The sequence below is a fragment of the Manacus vitellinus genome, unplaced genomic scaffold (assembly GCF_001715985.3).
Source record: "Manacus vitellinus isolate BGI_N305 unplaced genomic scaffold, ASM171598v3 scaffold_74_pilon, whole genome shotgun sequence".
NCBI lineage: Eukaryota > Metazoa > Chordata > Aves > Passeriformes > Pipridae > Manacus > Manacus vitellinus.
In genome coordinates, this window is record NW_021940780.1 from 302,643 (window position 1) to 303,737 (window position 1,095).

The 1,095-nt window shown below is 55.7% G+C and overlaps 1 protein-coding gene across 1 annotated transcript in view; it reads left to right on the forward strand.

Annotated features, from left to right (window-relative positions):
• Positions 1 to 1,095, forward strand: part of TET3 (tet methylcytosine dioxygenase 3) — a 30,450-nt gene that overhangs the window by 16,698 nt on the left and 12,657 nt on the right. The window contains exon 2 of the mRNA XM_029964562.1: positions 954 to 1,044. Within this exon, the coding sequence (XP_029820422.1) occupies positions 954 to 1,044 (91 nt within the window). The remainder of the gene's footprint in view (positions 1 to 953; positions 1,045 to 1,095) is intronic.

The window sequence follows — 1,095 nt, forward strand, 5'->3', positions numbered from 1 at the left end:
CCCATAGTCCCAGCATCCTTCTCTCGTAGCCCCAGTGTGCTTCTCCCATAGCCCATATCCTTTTCCTGTACCCCACATCTTTCTCTCACAGCCCCAGCATCCTCCCTTAGCCCCAGTGTCCTTCTCCTGAAGCCTCAGCATCCTCTTGCAGCCCCACTATCCTTCTTCCATAGCCCCAGTGTCCTTCCTTAGCTCCAGCACCCTCCTGAAGCCTCAGCATCCTTCTCCCACAGTCCCAGCATCCTTCTCCCACAGTCCCAGCATCCTTCTCCCACAGTCCCAGCATCCTTCTCCCACAGTCCCAGCATCCTTTGGTAGCCTATATCCTTCTCCCATAGCCCCAGCATCCTTCCACCTCTTCCTGGCACTGCAGTTCCTTCCTTGCACAGTCAACTTGGATCATCCCATGAACATCCCCAAATCCTCCAGGAAAGCCTAAAGCAGCACCAACAGTTTTCAGCCCCCAAATTATCCCGTGTTGGTTTTGGCAGCATCCAGCCCTGTGAGCAGGACCAAAGGGATGCTCCAGGTGGTGAGCAGGGGCTGGGATGAGGAGGGGGTTTGGAATCTGAATCTCGAGTTGGAGTCCAGTGGAATTTGGAATCCAAATCCAGAGCTGGAGTGGCTGGAGCGAATCCCCTGAGCCAGGATGGAGCCGTGGTCACTGCTGGGATGCTTGGAAGGGCTGTGGCTGCTCAGGGAGGTTTTTCAGTCCCCAACAGGGGTGGGTTTGAGCACCCATTTCCAAGTTTTCCAGTGGCATTTTAGTGCTGGGAGCATCTTCCAGAGCAGAAAATGATGAAGAGCTGCCAGGCTGTTTAGTGAATCCCTTCCCCCTTCTCAAACCAAACCCTTGAGTTTGGTTTGAGGGAATTTGGGGGTTTGGAATCCTTTGGAGCAGCTGATGGAAGTGCAAACCCCAAAATCTCGGTCTCCCCCTCCTGTGTCTTCAGAGCAAATCGTGGAGAAGGACGAGGGGCCGTATTACACCCACCTGGGCTCGGGGCCCACCGTGGCCTCCATCAGGGAGCTCATGGAAGAGCGGTGAGGACCTTTTCCCATCCCATCCCTGGGGGGCTGAGAGGGCAGGGGGCC